The following is a 21,380-nucleotide window of genomic DNA, read 5'->3' as shown; positions in this document are numbered from 1 at the left end:
TTGTCAGAGAAGGACTGGAACAGAAAATTTCTCTATATGCAGATGATATGGTTTTATATATATCAGACCCAGAAAACACTGTCCCTGCAGTTTTAACAGCACTAACAGAATTTCAAATGATATCTGGTCTTAAAATTAATCTGAATAAAAGTATACTCTTTCCAGTGAATTCACAAGCATATAAATATTAGATTGGACACCCTACCTTTTACCATAGCAGATCAGTTTAAATACCTAGGGGTAAATATCACAAGTAAACATAAAGCTGTTTATCAACAAAATTTTGCCGTCTGTATGGAAAAAATTAAGCAAGACTTGCATACATGGTCAACCCTTCATCTCACTCTAGCCGAAAGAATTAACGTTGTTAAGATGAATATCCTTCCTAAACTTCTTTTTTTTATTTCAAAACATTCCAATATATATCAATAAATCGTTTTTTAAACAGTTAGATTCAACAATAACCTCATTCATTTGGAACTCAAAACACCCACGAATCCGAAGAGCGACCCTACAAAGACCTCAGGCAGAAGGTGGCATGGCTTTACCTAATTTTCAGTTTTATTACTGGGCAGCAAACATACAAGCCATAAAAACCTGGACACAAATATATGAACATACACAGGCTTGGTCCGCAATAGAAGTAAAATCCTGTAGTACTTCTTTATACTCCCTGCTCTGCTCTCCAATAAATGCAAGTTATCGCAAATATACTAATAACCCAATTGTGCTTTACTCACTCAGAATATGGAACCAACTTAGAAAGCATTTTAAGATGGAAAATCTTTTATCTGTGGCACCTCTGCAAGAGAACCACCTCTTTCAACCTTCGCAAACATATCTAGTTTTTAATACCTGGAAAAGTTTTGGGATTAAAATGCTCAGAGATCTTTATATAGACAACATATTTGCATCTTTTGAACAATTACATTCAAAATTCAACCTCCCAGCTACACATTTCTTTCACTATCTTCAAATTACAAATTTTGTTAAACAGAAATTGCCCGATTTTCCTCAACACGCACCCTCCACAATGCTGGAAAAAATACTGCCCAATTTCGAGGAATTAAACACCATTTCCGAACTATATAAAATCCTATTAGAGTCCCTACCTTTCAAAGAGCCAAGAGGACATTGGGAAGAAGATCTCTTAATCAATATATCAGAAAAGGAGTGGAAGGTAGCAAAGCAGAGAATTCACTCGAGCTCCATATGCGCAAAGCATAGAATTATTCAACTAAAAATTATATATCAAGCTCATCGGTCTCGCTTAAAACTGTCAAATGTTCCAGGGCAAGATCCAACCTGCGAACGTTGCAACCAAGCTCCTGCCTCACTGGGTCACATGTTCTGGGCCTGCACCAAGCTAACATCATTTTGTACCAAAATGTTTAAGTGCCTTTCAGACAGCCTTGGGGTCACATTTCCTCCTAACCCATTAACAGCTGTGTTCAGTGTTCTTCCAGACGGACTTGAAGTGGAGAAGGACAAGCAAACTGTGATTGCATTCACTACACTTTTGGCACGCAGACTTATTTTGTTAAATTGGAAGAATCCTAACTCTCCTCTGATAAGTCAGTGGGAAAACGATGTTTTATATTATTTGAAATTGGAAAAAATCAAATTCTCAGTTAGAGGATCTGTATAAATTTTTTTCAAAACCTGGCAGGTTCTAATCAATATTATTTTAGGATAAGAGAAATAACTATTACCACATTTAATTCCCTTCTCCATTTCTTATTTACCTATATATTTATTTCTCCCTTTCTTTTGTTTATTGTTGCCTTATTTAAAAGCCCTAAGCAATTCTCCTTTGGCTAAGCTCTCCTTCTCAGGGGTGGGGTTTGACTTGTCTTCAATTTTGTTTGGTTATAAGTTGATCTATTTGTATGGAATGATTACAATAAAAATTAATAAACAAATAAAAAAAAAAAAAGGAGGGACAAGAGGATGTGTTCTAGTTACCAAGGAATCTACTCCTCAACATCCCAGGGAAAGCTAGTGTACTTGTACTACAGTGTACTTAAGAGGGACTATCTTGTATTGTAGTTTAAGATGCATTATGGTTTCTTTTCCATCCTAATACTGGAAAACCGGTACATCACTTTGTCCATAAATGGACATGCAAAAATAAACTGAATTGAATTAAATTAAATATTTAAGGAGTCATAGGAGTTTGCCAGTCTTGCTTATATTTGTTTTGTGGAATTTGTAGTATTTTGTAAAAGGTGCTGCCCCACAGACTACATAAAGTATACCTGTAGACAGGCCCCTGAACACCTGAGAATTGCCCAGAAGAGGCAGGAAAAAGTTACTAGGGATACAGTTGGCTGGTCTGTTTGGCTTGACATTTTTTCCACCACAAACCTAACTAGGAAGAGTGGAGTAAAAGTAAATGAATGAATAAGAAATAATCAGGAATGCATATTTTTTTTGTCACACTATTAGAGTTCATTGGTCAGCTTCTCACCTACTCCATGAATTTTAAGAAAGCTTTTAAGTAAAAAAAAAATTAAGATGTTTAGGTAAGACACTGATGAAAATAAGGGTAGAATAAGTAAATATGTAATATTGTGTATATCACATGCAGCTGTTGAGAGAGGCATAGCGAGTAGCTGCTTTTCAACATTCTGACTGAATCTACTTCACAAATAGACATAGTATGAACTTTCCTTGGAGCAAGAGCCACAACAAAAATCAATGAACATTTACTCAGTATTATATTGGAGAGCTCTGAGGTCAGAAAAAAAAGCAGGCAATGGAAGATCTAAGGTATTTTTAATACAGGATACAGAGGGGAAAGGGTGCTGTTTAGCATTAGATATTATGGCTGGTAGCAGGATTTTGATAAATGATTGTTTTAAAGAGAAAGATTGTCTACTCAAGGCAGTTGAAATGCGACTGTATTTAGGCTACATTTGAAAGAGACCGTCATTTCCGTGGCATTCAGACCCTTTGCATTTTTCCACAATTTTTAGACCTATGAGATATAGTATGTAAACATTTTATTCCAGTTTTGGATTCAATTGCAAACTCAACTGCAGAACAAAGATAATAATTAAAGGCAATATTAGCTGGTAGACCCCCACCCCAAAATGTAGGTATTTATTGCTGCAAATCATAGCCCAACCAAATGCTAATGAATAAAGCATTTATGTTTTGTCTTTTAGATATCTCCTAACAAATAACACATTTCGTCTTCAGAATTGTCCTCACGGAGTATGCAAGTTTACCATAAAAATGCAGATTTAAACAACATGAATGATCAAGCAATATCCGAAAGCCTATAAAGAGTCTAAAAACTTTTGCCAGGTACTCTGCATATATTGTTTAGGAAATGGGACAAGATCATACAGTTTTTGATTTTGCCAAATCTACTTCATTTTTGATTTGACTTAAAACATACAAGTCAAATTTATTTAAGCTGAAACATACCAAGAAAAGGCATCCTTTCATTCTTCCTAAAACAGTAGGTTAACTTTTGTAGGTGCATACTAACACACACACAGTATAATATTTTATTTTTTCAACTTTTTTCCATATTTGTCTTGTAGTTGCAATAAAATTTCACAGAAAATCTGAACTTGTGTAGCACTGAGAAACTTAACTGAAGCAGTTCTTTATGCACTCCAATACCAAATGTGAAAAATAATGAAATTGAAAGTAATAGATAAAATGTGTTTAATTTATCACACACCACACAGGAATCAATAGACTAGAAGAATTTTAAACAAATATCACCCTTTTCATTAAAAACAGTCTATCTATAACATACATTAATCAATTTAACAAAAACATTTTGACCATTGTAGCACGTAGAGGACATTGATTTAAAACATTAACATATATAACTTTCCAACTTAATCTGATTCAGGGTGGCAAGAAATATGCATAGCATTAATAAAGAAAAATGAGTGAAAATTAATTCTATGCAAAAGATTAGAAGCAACATTTAGGGTTTTGGGAAATAGGTGAAGGCTAGTAGCTAAGAGTCAAAACTTTTTATTTTGTAGCTAGGTTCTTATGTTGCTGCTGCCTGGCTGGGATCTTAATTGTACCATTTTTTGTGCTCTTACAACAACGAAGTGACACTGCCTCTTTATGTTTTATAATTGAGTATTGTGAGCAATATTACTGATTGCAATGACTTTCTCAAAGTCTTGTACTGTAGGTGTGTTGCCATCTGAGCTTTTCCACAATTAATACAAGTCATTTGGCTCTGACTTGGTTTCAGTTATTTGTTCGTGGTGCTAGGTCTCGTAGGCCTTAGCTGTTCAGGAGGGGGCACGATCAATTCGGGGAGGCTGGACACAGCATAAACTTGGAGAGTTCAAAAAGAGTCAGAAGAGAAGAGTGAAGAGCTCTTCAACAGGCCAGTTTTAAGCCAGGTTCGACTCCGCAGTGACTGTTCTTCACAGTGACCTAGTGCATGCAGCTTGGCTCCACGTGGGACATTTCTTTATTGGTCAGTCCACTTTCTAATTGGCTATTTATAGCCAATTTGCCTGCAGTTTTCTGTGTTATGAGCCTGTTTACATGCTGATGTGCTTTTCTTATTGGGATGTTTTTATGAATTTTTCCAATAATGTGTCCCAAATGGAGTTGCTTGCTTTTGAGTCTGGTTGTGATAGTTTTTTCCAGAATACATCTGCCTCACTGCATTGAACAAAATTGTCTTCACACGATAATATTTTAATTTACAAATGTAACTACATCATGATCTAAACAGGCTAAACACAATTATATTTTAGCAAATGCCTTTTATAAACATGCATAATGCTGCTGGTTTCTGAAAATGCATTTTTTTTTATTTTGTTGGTATTTTAATTGCTTAATACTTAACACTGAATACCATCGGTGATAGTTTCATGAACACATTACAAATAATATCACTTATTGCTTAATTAATTGGCCCTGGAGAAATGCTGTATAAGATTTTTCCCTACACACTGTCAGTGTTTACTTGCAAGCGTTTAGTGCAGTTGGGCCTTTTAAGCTCAATAGTAGACCTTGTAGAAAGCCCATCTCTAAAATCATTTTGGCTTGTTCGTTATTCCTTCACATTTTATAAGTTAAGATAGACTAAATCAATGTACCTGAAAACCATTTGGGTTTTAGTTTCATGACCCAGGATGTTCAGACTAAGTAGAAGGGTACCTAGTCATAATTCACTTTTGGCAACCCTCTATATTCATACTAGAAGAAATTTACTTTACAGTTTGAACCTACTGTATGTAATGTTACAAATCTGACTGAGATTTTGCTCTGTGTATTTTATACAGCTTGTAGCTGGACAAAGGGAGAAAGACGCACTTGACAAAATACTGTCTCTAGAGAACCAGCTAGATGTAGTCATGGAAGAGCTGAAGAGCTTTAAAGATATACAGAAAAATGTGGCACATCTTCATACTTGTCTGGAGGAAAAAGAAAAAGATTTCCAGGAATTAATCACAGAAAAACAAAATATCTATCAACTTCTGGATTCAAAGAACCAAGAACTATGTACAAAAGAAGTCGAACTAGGGCAACACATTGCCGAGGAAAATGCTGCAAAGCTCAAACTTGCAGAAAATGAGCAAAAGATTAAGATATTGCAACAGCAGGTTGAAAATGTTGCTCTTATTGCAGGGCAGCATAGTCGCAACAATGAAGCTACACAAAATGAGAAGACACAGCTTCTGAAGGATATAGGAGAAATGAAACAAGAGGTTCAACATCTAAAGGTTGGCTTTATAAGCATGTAATTTATTTAATAACTCTTATTAGTTTCCTATGCCAAATGGTCCATCTGCAATTAGATTAGAAATTAGAAAGTAATAATATGTCCATCTATCCATCCATTGTCTCCCGCTTATCCGAGGTCGGGTCGCGGGGGCAGCAGCTTGCGCAGAGATGCCCAGACTTCCCTCTCCCCGGCCACTTCTTCTAGCTCTTCCGGGAGAATCCCAAGGCGTTCCCAGGCCAGTCGAGAGACATAGTCCTTCCAACGTGTCCTGGGTCTTCCCCGGGGCCTCCTCCCGGTTAGACGTGCCCGGAACACCTCACCAGGGAGGCGTCCAGGAGGCTTCCTGATCAGATGCCCGAGCCACCTCATCTGACTCCTTTCGATGCGGAGGAGCAGTGGCTCTACTCTGAGCCCCTCCCGGATGACTGAGCTTCTCACCCTATCTTTAAGGGAAAGCCCAGACACCCTGCGGAGGAAACTCATTTCAGCTGCTTGTATTCGCGATCTCGTTCTTTCGGTCACTACCCATAGCTCATGACCATAGGTGAGGGTAGGAACATAGATCGACTGGTAAATTGAGAGTTTCGCCTTGCGGCTCAGCTCCTTTTTCACCACAACAGACCGATGCAGCGCCCGCATTACTGCGGATGCCGCACCGATCCGCCTGTCGATCTCACGCTCCATTCTTCCCTCACTCGTGAACAAGACCCCGAGATACTTGAACTCCTCCACTTGGGGCAGGATCTCGCTACCAACCCTGAGCGGGCACTCCACCCTTTTCCGGCTGAGGACCATGGTCTCAGATTTGGAGGTGCTGATTCTCATCCCCGTCGCTTCACACTCGGCTGCGAACCGATCCAGAGAGAGCTGAAGATCACGGCCTGATGAAGCAAACAGGACAAAATCATCTGCAAAAAGCAGTGACCCAATCCTGAGCCCACCAAACCGGACCCCCTCAACGCCCTGGCTGCGCCTAGAAATTCTGTCCATAAAAGTTATGAACAGAATCGGTGACAAAGGGCAGCCCTGGCGGAGTCCAACTCTCACTGGAAATGGGTTCAACTTACTGCCGGCAATGCGGACCAAGCTCTGGCACCGATCGTACAGGGACCGAACAGCCCTTATCACGGGGGCCGGTACCCCATACTCTCGGAGTACCCCCCACAGGATTCCCCGAGGGACACGGTCGAATGCCTTTTCCAAGTCCACAAAACACATGTAGACTGGTTGGGCAAACTCCCATGCACCCTCCAGGGCCCTGCTAAGGGTATAGAGCTGGTCCACTGTTCCGCGACCAGGACGAAAACCACACTGTTCCTCCTGAATCCGAGGCTCGACTATCCGACGGATCCTCCTCTCCAGGACCCCTGAATAGACTTTTCCAGGGAGGCTGAGGAGTGTGATCCCTCTGTAGTTGGAACACACCCTCCGATCCCCCTTCTTAAAGAGGGGGACTACCACCCCAGTCTGCCAATCCAGAGGCACTGTCCCTGATGTCCATGCGATGTTGCAGAGGCGTGTCAACCAAGACAGTCCTACAACATCCAGAGCCTTGAGGAACTCCGGGCGTATCTCATCCACCCCCGGGGCCCTGCCACCAAGGAGTTTTTTGACCACCTCGGTGACCTCAGTCCCAGAGATGGGGGAGCCCACCTCCGAGTCCCCAGGCTCTGCTTCCTCATTGGAAGGCATGTTAATGGGATTGAGGAGGTCTTCGAAGTACTCCCCCCACCGACCCACAACATCCCGAGTCGAGGTCAGCAGCGCACCATCCCCACCATATACAGTGTTGACACTGCACTGCTTCCCCTTCCTGAGACGCCGGATGGTAGACCAGAATCTCCTCGAAGCCGTCCGAAAGTCGTTCTCCATGGCCTCCCCAAACTCCTCCCACGCCCGAGTTTTTGCCTCAGCAACCACCAAAGCCGCATTCCGTAATAATATGTAATTATTAATTATGTATGTCCACTTTCCAAATTATATTTAGTAAGGATGCTGGATAACATCTTCTTTTGGAGTTTTTGTACTGTGTTTATGAACATTTCATCTATTTATGAGGCACAGAGTTTCACTACCTCACCCCCAAATATACTTCATGCCGAATACTATGCTTATATTTTGGTTAATCACATTAAAAATATTATGATTGTATAACCATCCTTTCATTTATAATACACAATTATCCAGCATGTTTATTTAACAAAGTTGAGTAGGGAAATGGAGATATATTCTGAACTACAGCGTTATGAAGTACTTTTTCTTGTTGTTATTTGGCATAGATAACAAAGAAAAACTTAAATGACAGACTTAAAGAAATTGAGTCAGTGAAGACGGATCTGATGGAATCAAATTCTGAGAAAACGAATATTATCAAAGAGCTCACCTTGGAGAAAAATCAACTTGAAACAAAGCTTGAAGCTCAACAAAATCAGATGGCAAAAATAACAGGTATCATCTTAGCATCTTTGCAGTTTCAAAGATAAGAGGGCTTTCCCTTTTTTCCCCTCTATTTGAAGGACCCTTCCTTTGTGTTACACTATGTGTGTGTAGAATATATCTTTGCGAAAGACACAATCCTGCCATAAACTTAAATCAGGGCAATTAGGTGTTGCCAATCTCCCTGACAACTTTATTTGAGCTGTACATGGAAAAAATAAGCTTCTCTTTGTGGAAATTTAAAAAAGGCATTCACAGTGGCATTATGTCTGCTTTTGGCCATGTGTACTATTCAATTCCCTACTTTGTTTTCACATATAGTTAGCACTGCATTGAAGGTTAAGTATTATTATTTTTAGGCACAGTACATGTTCATGGAACATCTGACTGACATATTTTACTCTTTTGCTAAATGTCACATAGTGATTAATCTACCAAGTACTTAATTTTTCTCAGTTTATGTTGGGCCGCAATGGTCCGTTTGGCACTGTTGCCCCTGGAATTCACAGTCATCTCATTTATTACATATATATATCGTGGAGTGTGCATGATCATCTTGTGTTTTCTCTGGGATTCCTTCCACTTAAAAAACAACCAACTTACTTAGGCTGGTAATTCTAAATTGGCCTGATGTAAGTTAGTGGAAGTGTGAAAATGAATGTACTTTGTGATAAACTGGCACCTTGATAAGGGTTGCTTTCTACCTTGTAGTGGAATAAAAGGGTCCTGTAAAAGAACAGATAAATGGATAATATGAGTGACCATCATTAAATTTTCTTAATTCTGATGTTTTTATATTCAGAGACTTAATGGACATAGTGCTGTACTTAATTGAATATTGAATGGTTTTGTAGAGGAAATGGGAGACCTGAAGAAAAAGCATTTCAGTAAATGCGAGGAGATGGAAAAGTTGGAGGCTAAGCTGAATTCACAGCTAACAATAACGAAGGATGAACTGGAGCAAACCAGAACCACTTTGAAGAGCCTTCAGAGAACTGATGGTCATGGTATAGTATGAGACTAACAAAAATGGAAAGGGCAGCTTGTCAAAGAAGAACAGTGAAGAAAGAAGAATATGTATCTAATAGGAATGTAGTCTGGGGCGGCACGGTGGTGCAGTGGGTAGTGCTGCTCCCTCGCAGTTCGGAGACCTGGGTTCGTTTCCTGGGTCCTCCCAGCATGGAATTTGCATATTCTCCCCGTGTCTGCATGGGTTTCCACCGGGTGCTCCGGTTTCCTCCCACAGTCCAAAGACATGCAGGTTAGGTGCAGTGGCGATTCTAAATTGTCCTTAGTGTGTGCTTGGTGTGTGTGTGTGTGTGTGTGTGCGCCTGCCCTGCAGTGGGCTGATGCCCTGCCCAGGGTTTGTTTCCTGCCTTATGCCCTGTGTTGGCTGGGATTGGCTCAAGCAGACTCCCGTGACCCTGTAGTTAGGATATAGCGGGTTGGATAATGGATGGGAATGTAGTCTTTAGTTATGCCAGTAAAGTTTTAAAATTAGTATAATACAAGCAGAGACAACTCTTATTTATGGTCATCTGAATATAGGTTTCTTTTTTATGCTTGCTTTTTTGCATACTAGTCTGTCTGCATAAACATACTAAGGTGGGATTCACTATTGATTCCTGTCTATAGTATTTCACTGTTTTGATTGGGATTTAATATGAAATATAACATGAAGCAGTAATAAAATTGCATTGGTATATGAATACATATTGAACATCAAAAATTAAAAATAATGTAATGGGAACAATAATTCCTTGTTTCAATCATGAATATAAATTTAAATAAGTCTTTATGCTAAGGATGATAGTTGATAAAAACTACAAATATATTTTTATATATAAATAAATGTTTTTGTACTTTTCACTGTTATCTAAAGCCTTTGCATATTTTTAGGTAATTCTGTGGTCATATTTTTGTTGTCCTTGATTTTGAATGTTTAGCCTTTTCTTACTCAGAAAAACCTTAGGGCTTTACTTAGGGTATTGCAATAATATCTAAATTCCCACCTTTATTTTCTGAAGGCAAATTTCATTGTATTTGCTCATTAACTTCATATAAGTTGTTTTTTTCAGTATTGCATTTATATCTTGACAGCAATAAAAGTTGCGATGGGAATGCAGAGGCAGATAACATCTAAACGTGGCAAGATTGATGCACTGCAAAGCCGTGTTAACTTTCTGGAGGAAAGTGTTAAAAGTTATTCCTCGGTAAGATTGACATTTCTCTCATTCTGCCTGAGCACCAAATTAAATTACAAAGTTTACTTTAACATCCTCTCATTTATTCACTTATATTGAATAATAAAATTAAAAATCAGTTTCCAGTGGAGGCGACATAATGTTGAATGTTATTGTCTCACACATTCTAGGACCTGGGGTTAATTCCCAGTGCTGTTACAGTGTTGTTTGAGTTTACACTTTCTCCTTATGTCTGCATGTCTTTTCTCTGGGTATTCTGGTTTCCTCTCATATAATAGTGATGTCCTTGTTAGGTTTATTGATGACTTTTGGTTCAATACAGAGATCAGTGCAGTGCCAATTTTTCAGTCCTGACAAAGTTCCATCTCATTTCCACACATTTCTGCCTTCTTTCTTCCACTCCAGTAATATTTACATATCACTCCCAACCAAATTCCAGTTTTTCCCTTTAAAAGGCACATGAATGTGACATGTAGCCTAAGTGCATTGTTAAATTCTTAAAAAAGCAGAATCTACAAAAAAAAAAGTCTAGCCACTAATTACTATGATACATCTGCTTTTACAAACCGCTATGCATATGCATCATAATCCATTTTTCATTTGAAAACTCGCTCACACTTATTTAAAATCTAACAAATAATTCTCCCATTATATTAAAACGGTGATCAGCTTGCCCCAAGTAACTATAGTCCAGAGAACTTAACGTGCATTATGGGCAGATAAAGGAACAGAATAAGCGTCAAATGGCAGTAACTGGTGTATTAGTAAAAAGTCAACATGTGTAATATGATATTATTTATCTTGACTTTCAGAAAGCTTTTGGTAAGTACCATATGTGAGGCTAGGCCTCAAACTAAAAGAGCAGGAGTTCAAAGTGCAGTGTGTAGATGGGTCCAGAATTGGCTTAAACACAGGAAACAAAGGGTTTTGGTACAAGGAACTTCATGAAAATTAGGTGAGGTTAAAAGGGGTGTTCCTCAGGGATCAGTGTTGAGGCTGCTGTTTTTATACAGTATATACACATGTGTATAAATCTGAATAAAAATATACATATCAAATTGGATAAGCTTTCAGATGATACCAAACTAGGTGGAATGGCAGATGACGATGTAAGTAAATGTAAAGTATTACTGGTAGGAAGTAAAAATGTCAGATTTTAATTCACAATGAGGGGGTCTGAAACTTGAAAGCATACTTTTTGAGAGGAACCTAGGAGCTATACTTGATTTGTCACTCTCTCTTATTTGCTTATGTACCACACTGTATGAAGTACAAATCAAAGAAGGTGATTCTTAAGCTATAAATGCAGTCTCTCTAAATGTGTGGTATATCATTCAACTGCAGTATTTTAGATGCAAACTACTGCATTACATGCTTAGTTTGCCAAAATGACTGAGATAAAACTATTGATGCATCAATGTTTAGTGACACAATTTCTTCATTTACTCTCTTACTCTGAACATTTAAATCCACTTAATATGGAGTTTACCAACTTCTCAGTGACTTATGTTTTTTATATTTATTTTTTTGGAAAAGTTTTGATATGTTCAAACTTTCCACTGAATTATTATCATAAGTAATATAATAACTAAGTAATATAATAATTAATTTGCTATCTAAATAAAGTAATAACTATAAGGATCTAAGTAATGTATATAACTCTCTGCTGAGGCTTCAACTGGAGTACAGGTTTCCAGACTACAAACAAGACAGCAGCACCAGAACAGGTCCAGAGAACAGTGACTAGGCTAATTCCAGGCATACAAGTTGCGAGCTATGAGAAAAGATTGAAGGAGTTGAACTTTTTCAGTTTGAACAAACAGAGATGAAGAGATGACATAATAGAAGTTATAAAAGGAATTAGTTCAGTGGATCCCAGCTGTGATTTTAACATAAGTTCTTACACGAGAACACAGGTGGAATCTAGTTATGGGTAAATTTTGCAGAAATGTTTCACACAATAATTTACCAAATAGGTTGGTAGACTGTAGGACTTTACAGTGTTTCATATTTGGCTTAATTTTATTTTGGGTAGGATTTGTGAGGTTTGATGGACTAAATGGCTTGGTCTTGGCTAAATTGTTGCAGTGTTCCAATATATACATATACAAATAGTTTAAATTGATTTACTTTTCAAGAAGCAAGTTTCTAAAAGGTTCATCTACCCTCTTAACAGCTTGCTTCTCACTATGTGATTAAAGTCTAACTACCTGTGTTTGTTCACAAATCTTAAATTTGATCCTACACTGCAAAACTTTGTGTTGGGTCCTGTGGGGACCGCAGACCTCTAGTTCATTGTTAGTCATTGTATCCATTGAAAGACTGGTGCCCAACTTTGTGCTTTTTCACGAGCAGCATTCATTCTTCTTATATAAATAGGCACATTGTTTCTTACACCCAGATCCTTACATCCAAATTTTTGGCAGTTTATTAGTTGAAAACTGTTCCTCAGTCTGCTAAAATTCAGCCTGTGAAATGCCCATCCTTCTTAGTACTAAAATGTATTTTAGTAATCTTAACACATTTTTCAGTTGTGAAGTGTATATCTTATGTACCCTACCAGTGAAATTCTAAAGGAGTATTCCCAAAGTCATCCACCGAACAACTGTGCTGTATTTTAATTTAAATCAATAGCACCCTTTTTTGATAATTTTTAATTGTAGTTCTTTCTTCCAGTGACGTTTTGCAGATCACATGTAATAGCTGAGTGTTGTGCCATGTTAGCCATTATGGATGCAATGAGAAGTTAAGCAAAATGACACCTTTTATTGGCTAACTGAACAAGTCACAATATGCAAACTTTCGTGGCAACTCAGGCCCCTTCTTTATACAAGAAGCTTGCATATTTGTAATCTTTTTAGTTAGCCAGTAAAGGGTGTCATTTTGCTTGACTTCTCATTGCAGATCACATGTAAAAAGTGTTCTTACCCGCAACGAAAGGGGACCAAAAATACTGAATTGGAACAGGCAATGTTTCTCAGAAATTACATGGCAACTCTGCAGATCAGTGTTTAAAGAAAACTTGGAGCAAAATAATTGGTGGCTGTTAATATGCAGTATTAATTACCAGTTAATAAAAATGTTGATATGAAAATATACTGCTATTAGAGCGGAATTTCTTTGTTTTATTTAGGAGAAAAAGTATCTCAAGGAAGAAAATATCAGATTGTGTGAAGAACTTGCTACTGTTGTGGCAGAAAGGGCCACATTAACAAAGGAAATAAGCAATCTCCATAATCTTGAAGGAGATCTGACTGAAAAAACAGGGAAACTAGAAACTGCACTAAAAAAGGTATCTTAAAAAGGATTCTTCATTAATATCAGTGTTAATTGTTACCTCGGAATAAACTAATTAATTTTTGAATAATTTATCCATAAATGGAGAATGGACATGCCATTCCCATACTAGGAGTTTGTTGTTGCGAACTCTATTTTTTTTCATAGTCCAAAGATATACACTTGAACTATCAATGTCCTTGTGTTTATGTAAAGTAGTTAGATATTTTATTAGACAAGTATTGCAATATGGTATTACAGTAATCCCTCCTCATCGCGGGGGTTGCGTTCCAGAGCCACCCGCGAAATAAGAAAATCCGCGTAGTAGAAACCATATGTTTATATGGTTATTTTTATATTGTCATGCTTGGGTCACAGATTTGCGCAGAAACACAGGAGGTTGTAGAGAGACAGGAACGTTATTCAAACACTGCAAACAAACATTTGTCTCTTTTTCAAAAGTTTAAACTGTGCTCCATGACAAGACAGAGATGACAGTTCCGTCTCACAATTAAAAGAATGCAAACATATCTTCCTCTTCAAAGGAGTCAGGAGCAGAGACTGTCATAAAGGCAGAGGAAAATCAATAGGGCTGTTTGGCTTTTAAGTATGCGAAGCACCGCGGCACAAAGCTGTTGAAGGCGGCAGCTCACACCCCCTCCGTCAAGAGCACAGAAAGAGAGAGAGAGACAGAGAAAAACAAGCAAGCAAAAATCAATACGTGCCCTTCGAGCTTTTAAGTATGCGAAGCACCGTGCAACATGTCGTTTCAGGAAGCAGCTGCACAAAAGATAGCAACGTGAAGATAATCTTTCAGCATTTTTAGACTAGCGTCCGTATCATCTAGGTGTGCGAACAGCCCCCCTGCTCAATCCCCCTACGTCAGGATCAGAGAAAGTCAGTGCAAGAGAAAGAGAAATGTAAGCTGGGTAGCTTCTCAGCCATCTGCCAATAGCGTCCCTTGTATGAAATCAACTGGGCAAACCAACTGAGGAAGCATGTACCAGAAATTAAAAGACCCATTGTCCGCAGAAACCCGCGAAGCAGCGAAAAATCCGCGATATATATTTAAATATGCTTACATATAAAATCCGCGATGGAGTGAAGCCGCGAAAGGCGAAGCGCGATATAGCGAGGGATTACTGTATATTCATCCATCCATCTCCTGAACAGCTTTATCCATTACTCTTTGAAGACTAAAACATACTTCTGCAGCATTCATTATATTGAACAAATTAAAATTCAGTCATCATTCTTTAACTCATAGTAACTTTCACGTCTGTTAATTATGTGAGGAAACTAGAGCACCCAGATAATGCCTGCATGGATACCAGTAAGCTATGCAGATTCCACACAGACAGTGACTGGGACAAGAACTGAACATGTCTATCAATTCTACATGTGAAAACACAAACTAAATATACTAGTAAATGAGGAAGTGTTGTATTTTAGATAAAAAGTATGTAGTTATATGTAAATATGATGTATTCAGTAATTCATTCTCAATAAAATATCGGTAGTTAAATTTCTATTGACAAAATGAAAATAGATTGCCATGCTACAGACATAGAACAGTAAAAACAGTAATTAAGCTGAAGTTCAATAAAGAGTAGAAATCTGTTAAAAGATTTGTTTTAGTCACTGTAGCTGTTCAGGGCTGAATAACAAAATTTAAGGAATAAGTATTTTCACAAAGCATACTTAAAACTTAGTCAACGCAGACTATCTCAAGGTCAGGGGTGCAATCTGCACATTTTGACTAGAAGCTGGAAGAAGGTATTTGAAAACATTAGCAAAGAGCTAAATTCACATATGTTCATGCAGTCTCAAAAATATATACCTCCTACATACTAGATTTCTTACTGTTTTGGAATATATATAAAGACATTTAGATTCTTAACAAATTTGCCCAATAGAAAATTAAAAGTTTGGATTACAACACTGAGTAGGTGATGGATGGGTAGTGCTTTAGATAAATACATTTTAACTTCATTGTTTTTTCTATACAGCCATCTAAAACAGAAATACACATTTGCTGATTTAAATATAATGCAGTATAATAATATCAAGGATTGTTTTTAGTTGGGAATCCCTTTATAATCTGTTGGTATTTTGTTTTGCATTCATTTAAAGTGTTCTGTTTTCAACCTTATAAAGCCTTACTTCTTAACCTCCTCTAAAAAAGTTTAAAAGTTGATGATATTATTTCCTGATAGCCTCCCTAAAATCATCTGCTTGCACTCATTTACAAATGCTAATACTTTATATCTCTTAAATGTGAAAATGGAAAATTTGACTTCATATGCAACTTGTTAGACAATTGGCACACAAAAATAGTGAGAAGAGAGGTTATGAAAAAGTAATGGACTGCCCTATACATAACCTTACTCCAAAGTCATTAATGAGCTACCATTTTTAATATATGGTATTACAAAAGTAGTTTATAAAAGAGTGCCTTACCACCACAATGATGGTGCTTGTTTGTAAGGAAACCACCTTGTTTTATGTTGTCTAGTTTAAATATGTTGTATATTTTAGCAGTTTTTCTTGTGCCCTTTTCTTAAATTAGTTTTGTTCATTTTTATATTCTTTAATCCTAATTTTGTTAGTGATGTTTTAATTGGAAAAATTAAAGCATACTAAATCAGTCACTTGGCTCCCTTGTTAGACAGTTATTAATGAAATAATACCAAACACATTGCTTCAGAGTTTGTTTGTTTATGAATGAAACTTATATACAACATCTCTGTAATTTTGCTCAGTTTCCGATGTGGATTTTTCTAATATAAATGAGTTTCTGTGTGTGTGTGTGTGTGAGAGAGAGAGAGAGAGACACTAATCCTTCTGATGATCTGGCACATCATTAAGTTTGGCTTCTACTTTACACCCAATGTTTAATGAAAAATGAATGTTTCAGCATCACAGATGTCTTTTAGGGACAGTGCAATGGTAGTACAGCTGCCTAGTAGTAGGAACAGCAGGGTTTGTGTCCTAGCGGTTCCGTGTATGGAATGTGTATTGTCTCCCTGTGTCCAAGTGCATTTCCTCCAGGTGTTCGGGTTGCTTCCCAAAGGCCATGCAGGTTAGGTGAATTGGTGTTGTTGTGTATGTTCTCCTTGCAATGGACTGGCACACTGTCCAGGTATTCTGCATCAAATGATTGCTGTGATTTGCTCCATCTGCCCCATGATTCTGCCCTAGATAACCAAGTTAGAAAGATGGATGGATGAAGACTTTCACTATATCTGCATAACTCTTAACTGCTTAATGTGTCATTTGATATGGCACTTTAAATCCTTTTTACTTTTTTGTTTATTTATTTTTTCTTTCCAATAGACCTCTGAGCAGCTTTCTGAATGCCAAAGAGTTATCCAACAGCAAGAACAAGAACTTGTATATCTGAAACTACAGAATGCTTTGGATGCTCGGGTAGAGATTATATTTAAACATTTTTCATGTTTTTAATTGTATTTTGAATAAATATATGTTAAATACAACATATTACAGGGAGATAAAATAATTCAGCAGCATACTAAAAGGATAAATATTTTATAAAATTTAGTAAGTACTGTCTGACTAATACAGTAAATCTGCTTATGGAAACAATAAGGCATAAAATATAAGTACACAACAACGAACATGAAGCATGTTTTATGTGTCTCTTAACAGATAATAGATGACAATATCATACATGATATATTTTTGTGCTTTTACTCATTTTCAGTGCACATGGCACATACATTAGGTTGGGGAATGCAGATGTACAATTAACAGTGTACTTAATATTATAACGTATTCCTTACCCCTGTTCTTTGATCACTTGATTATGGGCACCAGTCATTGGAGCCATGCAAGTAATAACATATACACTGGTAATTTCAATAGGAAAATACCTGATAGTTTTTTAAATTTTAGAGCTATGCTAATTATTTTAGTTCTGTATTTTACTGTATTATTTAGTTACAGTATTTAATAATAATTCCTTGTGTTTTTAAAGGAGCTTCATGGTCCAGCCTATAGTTTAGCTGAACAACAGCCAAGGACACAGCTTTACCCTGTTTCTAACTATAACTCGTCAAATATCCAAAAAGCAGCAATTCATCTCTTTGCTGTGAGTGTTAACCAAGAAATGTAATTTTCAACTTTTCTGCCATGGTTGGTTTCTATTGATATGAATATATTGCTTATTACACTGCTGTTTATCTTTAAGTTTCTTCCTAAATATCTGTTATTACCCTTCCTTATTATCTGTTACATTTTTACTATCACTTCTTCTTCTTTCGGCTGCTCCCGTTAGGGGTTGCCACAGCGGGTCATCTTCTTCCATATCTTCCTGTCCTCTGCATCTTGCTCTGTTACACCCATCACCTGCATGTCCTCTCTCACCACATCCAAAAACTTCCTCTTTTCATCTTCCCTGGCAGCTCTATCCTTAGCATCCTTCTCCCAATATACCCAGTATCACTCCTCTGCACATGTCCAAACCAACGTAGTCTTGCCTCTCTGACTTTGTCTCCCAACCATCCAACCTGAACCGACCCCGTTTTTACTATATACTTTTATAAATGCTTGCACAGTAGTGCAGTTGTTATGTGAAAAAATATTATAAGAGAATATAAAAGTTTGCATTATTTTTTGTGTCTTCTGTCTGGGCAGGTATCTTTTTCAGAGTAGATTTTCTTAAATTATTTATGTTTCCACCTTTTCTGTAGTTAAAACCTGAAATTCAGCAGGAAGACAACAAAAAACGTTTTAGTGAACAACAGCTTGGAAATCAAAAGAACCTTTACATCCCTGCCAACTCCAGCCCTACTACAGATGTTTATGAAGTCCAGAAAATGGCAGAAAAACCGTGTGTCTTGTAAGATTTTTAAATTTAACTTTGGAGCTTATTTGCATCCAACCTGCAAGTACCTGAATGTGTATAAATTACACTATAATATGATATAATATCTGTGAGCCTGGCAATGGATTGGACATGAGTCAGGGTTGGTTCCTGTTTTGCACGCAGAGTTGCTGTGATAGATTCCAATTGAGAATGGAGTCTTGTGTTAACTGTAACTATTAACTTGCGTTAACCTCTAACTTAAAAGTGGCTGATGAAGTACCTCATGCGCAGGCAATGCATGATTTGCCAATCATGTGTATTCAATGATTAGATGGGAATTGGCAATGATCAGGCACATATGTAAATTTTAGATTCTCCTTTTCAGGCCAAATTGTTAGATGCACAGTACTATTTATGGAGACTTTCTACGTGTTAAGAGGTCTTTAGGCAAAATCCGATATATCAATAATAACTCTGTATCTGTCGGAGTAAAATGCACTTTGTTTTGGTAAACTATTTAAAAGCACAACACATAGTAGTTTTAATGGGTATAAATTAAATTACTGTAAATTCTGTATTTTGGTTAAAATGAATTCCCTGAGTTAGATGCTATTGTCTGAAAATAAAAATACAAACTCTTTAGTTTGGCTTTATTTTTTGTGTAGTGTATCATTAAAGATACAAAATATGTGCTGAAGTATAAATGTACAGAAAATAGAATGGCATGTTAGGTAAATTACTTGATTTTATTTTAAGGATTTATCATTGCATTGCTTGGGTAATATCTGATCTTTTGTCTGAAGAATTTCCCTTTAAGGTATTTGAAAGCTGGATATGAGAAGACCATAGCATGTCTTATCATACGTTTAACGTATACATATGCATTTCAGTATTTCAAATGTTTTGCAGACAAAATATAGGAACAGATCTTTCAGTTGGACGAAACAGTATGCAGAAAATCGAAACCTTTAATACCGGGTAAGATGTTTACTGTGGTCAGTTAAAAAAACAAAAAAATGATGCAGTATATCAATAAATATCAATTAAAGATAAGTAAAGCTTGATACTGTTGCAAAATAGGATGTTGACTTCTGAAAATTACTTTCCCACTTTATGAAAGCTAGAGAAGTAGAAAAAATAAACAGGTTTTAAAGAAATATTTGTCTGTTATATGTGTGCTCAGCTTTGTTGAAGTTTCTGCTTGGTCAATTATAATCTTCTGCTAACTGTGCAAATCCTATAAATGTTACATCGGTATCAGCTTTGTTTCTTAATTTACTCTCTACAGGGATATTTCTACTTTACATACAAGAGACCTGGAAGTTGAACCCATAAATCCATCACACACTAACAGGGGTGAGCTATTCTATATACAGTGTAATATACTAGTTACAATGAGCTTAAATCTAATAAGTGACTCTTCAAGGGCTGCCTAGTACCTGCTGTTTTTGGATTAGGATCTTGAGACATTAAACAGGAGAAATGGGTTTAGAAAGAGAAAAAATTGTATTACATTTTATTCAAATTATTAGGGGGCTCCACCCCCTGCTTGTTTTGCTCGCCCACCCCCGGGTTTGGTTTACCGGATAAACAATTTAAAGTGACTGTTATTTTCATAGGAATTGTTACATATGCATTATTTTCACTTTTACTTTAAAACCTTTGTAAAAACAATATTTGCTGCTCATGTTGTGAATTTGGGGGTTGGCTGAACGCATGCTAAGGAGATGCGGTCGGATCAGCGGCTGTTTTGTTGCTGCTGGTGGCGTGCTGCACGTTCTGCTTGTCGCGCTTTGTGTCGATCATTTAAAAGCCTGTACAGCAGCTGTCCTTTTGCCACCTCACGTCTCTGCCACTCGCGTTGGGGGGGTTGGGTGTGGCTGAATGCATGCTAAGCAGAAACACTCAGATCATCTGCAGGCTTGCGGCAGCTGCTGCTGGTGAGCTGCGTGTTCTGCTTGTCGATTGTCATTGTTTTAAGAACTGAGAGCACATGAAGTGTGACTGCCAAAAGCATTCCAACAACTACTAGGTTAGATGTCTGTGAACTTGTTTTAAATTGTTTGTAAGTATGGCGTGACATGCAGAAGTCACCGTCTCATCTTTCCATCCATTTTCTGAACCTACATTAATATAGTACCCAGTTGTTTGTAGCCACGGTTTATCTCTGAAACAATGGCTGCAAGAATCATTGCAGAACACGTTCTCATTACTGACTCTGCCAGCTGCCTTTTAGTTATGACAGGTAGTAATTACTGCATGCTGCTAGGCAAGATGAAGTGACATTCATACAAATAGACTGCATGGTAAGATGTTTAAAAATGTTTGTCCAGAATGCTGTTAATTTGGTACATGCCCAAAACAGGTGGCCTAGCGAGGGTGGAGCTGAATTACAATGTTTGCAGGTTGGACCTTTTGGACAATTTTAAACAAGATGGATGTGCTTGATAAAAGATTTTTAATTGAATGCTTTACACATATGAAGCTATGGAGCTAGAGTGACTTCTTTGAATGGCTGTCTTCCACTCCTTTACTGAAATGTTGAGTGAGAGATTCTTTTCCCACTGTACTTTGGGATCTTTAAAAGGAAGAGACTTGAAAATCGTTTTATATATTATAGAAATACTGTCTAAGTCTTCAAGACTGATCAATATTTCTTCCGGAATAGAAATAGGTGGGAGGTTAGGAAAGTTGGGCAGATTTCGTTTAGCAAAGTTTTGAATTTAGAGATAGTGGAAAAATTGTGTTGATGGGAAGCTAAATTTGGAGTGTAATTGTTCGTAGGATGTAAAGACGTTTTCTATGTATAAATCTCTTAATGTTTTAATCCCATACATTTTCCAAACATTAAAAACTGTGTAAATTTGAGAGGGTGGAAAAGGTGGTTTTCTTGTTGAGGTGCCAAAGGCAA

The 21,380-nt window shown here is 37.3% G+C and overlaps 1 protein-coding gene across 3 annotated transcripts in view; it reads left to right on the top strand.

The window, feature by feature from the left end:
• The window catches only part of LOC114652119 (coiled-coil domain-containing protein 158-like), a 109,119-nt gene that overhangs the window by 70,827 nt on the left and 16,912 nt on the right, over positions 1 to 21,380 (top strand). For 2 of the 3 annotated variants that reach the window (XM_028802319.2, XM_028802322.2), the window contains 10 exons: positions 5,283 to 5,723; positions 8,005 to 8,173; positions 9,016 to 9,168; positions 10,262 to 10,374; positions 13,499 to 13,657; positions 16,978 to 17,070; positions 17,639 to 17,752; positions 18,354 to 18,502; positions 19,379 to 19,447; positions 19,758 to 19,825. In XM_028802319.2, the coding sequence (XP_028658152.2) occupies positions 5,283 to 5,723; positions 8,005 to 8,173; positions 9,016 to 9,168; positions 10,262 to 10,374; positions 13,499 to 13,657; positions 16,978 to 17,070; positions 17,639 to 17,752; positions 18,354 to 18,502; positions 19,379 to 19,447; positions 19,758 to 19,825 (1,528 nt within the window). The remainder of the gene's footprint in view (positions 1 to 5,282; positions 5,724 to 8,004; positions 8,174 to 9,015; positions 9,169 to 10,261; positions 10,375 to 13,498; positions 13,658 to 16,977; positions 17,071 to 17,638; positions 17,753 to 18,353; positions 18,503 to 19,378; positions 19,448 to 19,757; positions 19,826 to 21,380) is intronic. The other variant, XM_028802323.2, reaches the window with a different exon arrangement.

The sequence above is a fragment of the Erpetoichthys calabaricus genome, chromosome 5, assembly GCF_900747795.2.
Source record: "Erpetoichthys calabaricus chromosome 5, fErpCal1.3, whole genome shotgun sequence".
In the NCBI taxonomy this organism is placed as follows: Eukaryota; Metazoa; Chordata; class Cladistia; order Polypteriformes; family Polypteridae; genus Erpetoichthys; species Erpetoichthys calabaricus.
Note: the sequence above shows the minus strand (reverse complement) of the source record. Positions and strands in the feature narration are given on the sequence as shown.